Source organism: Halyomorpha halys, unplaced genomic scaffold (assembly GCF_000696795.3).
Source record: "Halyomorpha halys isolate HHAL.00 unplaced genomic scaffold, Hhal_1.1 Scaffold5.1, whole genome shotgun sequence".
Taxonomy (NCBI): Eukaryota; Metazoa; Arthropoda; class Insecta; order Hemiptera; family Pentatomidae; genus Halyomorpha; species Halyomorpha halys.
In genome coordinates, this window is record NW_027106871.1 from 2,123,199 (window position 1) to 2,125,783 (window position 2,585).

General features: G+C 30.5%; 1 protein-coding gene across 1 annotated transcript in view; it reads right to left on the bottom strand.

Moving 5' to 3' along the window:
• Nucleotides 1–2,585, bottom strand: part of Als2 (Amyotrophic lateral sclerosis 2) — a 34,944-nt gene that overhangs the window by 16,391 nt on the left and 15,968 nt on the right. The window contains exons 11-13 of the mRNA XM_067045198.1: nucleotides 1,773–1,939; nucleotides 1,336–1,445; nucleotides 415–629 (exon numbers count right to left, since the gene is read on the bottom strand). Of these exons, the coding sequence (XP_066901299.1) occupies nucleotides 415–629; nucleotides 1,336–1,445; nucleotides 1,773–1,939 (492 nt within the window). The remainder of the gene's footprint in view (nucleotides 1–414; nucleotides 630–1,335; nucleotides 1,446–1,772; nucleotides 1,940–2,585) is intronic.

Sequence of the window (2,585 nt, forward strand, 5' to 3'; positions counted from 1 at the left end):
TTACCCAGTTATATTGCAAACTCAAACGGTTGTTACTGTCCAGCTGCAGTAGCTTTAAATATTGTTTCAAGAACCGAGTACAACTCATGTTAACAATTTTTCTTAACTTATCCTCATAATTTTACGATATATAAAATGAATTATCTGCTATTATTCATGTTGAAAATGCGCTAAAACAAGGTGAAAGATCTGATAAAATAAAGATTAAAAGAAGAAGGGTGAAGGGTTTGATATTCCTTGAAGTAATATAATCAATAAAATGATTACAAAACCTAGAGACATAATTGATAGAAATTAAATTTTGAATATGTGGGTTTATAAAGCCCTGTTTTTATAACAATTATTTATATTATATAGTAATTTAGCTTAACAGAAACATAAGAGCTAAAACTAAGGAAATGATTAGCCACTAACTTGGGCTGGGTGAAAGACTGTTGTGGTGATGAAGAAGGAATGGCCTTATGAAGAAGCCCAGAGACTTTGATCCCTTCGGTCCAAGTTCCATGTAGAGTCCCATCAATATAGTCTCCACTAGGAAATGTCAGAACACCTTTTCCCCCAAATACTCCTGTCTGTTTCAACTCGCCTTCATAATGAGTACCATCTTCAAACACCATGATTCCATGGCCCTGAAAACAATATATTGATAATCAGAAAAGATTAGTTATACAACAAAATAGGGAAATACCCAAAGGCCTTATATTAATTAATTCTACAACTATAGAATGTATCAATGTACAACTATTTACTACAAGCAGGGACAGAAAATAACTATTGATTTTTACTAACCTTTTTATACTTTAAATAAGTTTTAACAATTTTAATTTTTAATTAAAATAAGATACAGTATCCAACTAAGATTAAAGAAAAAATTGAAATATAAAAGTTTCAATGAAATAAACGGCCTTCATTGTCCTGACAGACACTGACAACTATCATGGCAGACCCGCATTAACTGTAATTGTAAAATTAACAATTACATTCTAATGATTACCAAAGAATAATCATCTTTTATGGAAGAAGACTTAATAAATATTGATGAATAATTTGCAATATGTTATAACCAGACAGTTATAATGTATAAACACATGGTACATTCAGCTCCTCAATATCTTCATACCTTCAGTTGTTCAATCTAATTTCAGTGAAGTACTAAACAAGGAGGAATTAAAAACCGAAAATGGAACACATATTACACAAAAAGTATGCTGTTTGATTTGATATTGGTAAGTGAAACATGTAATTAACTATGCTCATTAAAATTAATGAGGATTCAGCTTACAAAAAAAATAATTTATTTGAATGATAATAAAAGTGATAAAAGTGGATACTCACTGTGAGGACATCTTGACTAAATGTTCCTTCGTAATATATTCCATCAATAGTAACAATCAAACCAGAACCACTCTTCATGTTTCCACTCCAGCATCCAAGGTACTTTTCACCTAAAACATAATTCTCTGTTGTTATAATTCTCTGATTTATAAAAGATAACTCAATTTAGTGCATTTTTATTCCTTCCAAAGAACATAATTACAAATAATTAAGAGAATAAACACCAGAGATGTTCTAAAACTAAACCATTCAGTATGTAAAATAAAACAAACAGTTTAGATTTGAAAGTAAATTGACAAGATCTAGCATTACGTTAAATGTTTTCTATTGAAATTTCTTTAATAATAATAATAATAATCCGAAGTAATATAAAACTAAGCAGGGCCTAGCACTATGCAACAAAATGCATACAAAATTGATTGATAAATCATTATTACCCGTCGCTATAGTGCTTAATACTCCATAACCATGTCTCTGGCCTAAAAGCCACTCTCCAACATAGACAGATGCCTGAGATGAGGTGAATCTTCCAGTTTTTCTCACACCGTGCCCATTTTCAAGACCATCTTTATAATAACCAATATATATGTCTCCATTATCATATCTGAAAAATCAAAAGGCATTAATATTACATTTTCTTAATTTATTGAGGGTTAGAATTAGAAAAAAAAGAGAATGAAATGTAAGGATTAAGGCATTATTAACTTCAAATAGATTATTTTCAATTAAGTTTCAATATTAGGTATCTTATATAAACAGTTATTTAAAAATAATTCTTTTTTCAAGCATCATCAGATATATTCCCTGCATACTTGCAAATATTGAAGAGTGTCAAGTTGTCCACAAAAAACAGACTTCATAAGTATTCACTAGAGGCATTTGGTAGGATGAATGCAAAACAAATACATCTGACACCATTCTATTTTGTCCATAGACCTTGAAATTGTAGGTGAAACCATTATGATGGAAATTAACTAAAGTTAGCTTGTCCTACCAATTCCATTCCGTACCTATCTTCAGCGGTTAAGCTTAATTTTTTTATTTATTTTATAATCCACAAGGTGAAATATCTATTTCTCTAAGCAAACATTTTTTTCATCATACTATTTCAGCAGCAGGTAAATCTTCCCGGTCGATTGAGTTTCACAATTTCACACAGAACATCAGGATTTCAGAGCCAAGATACATAGCCTTAGCCTGGATATAGACTCTCTACACCCTATTTGTGGTGTTCCGGAAACTGTTGAGCA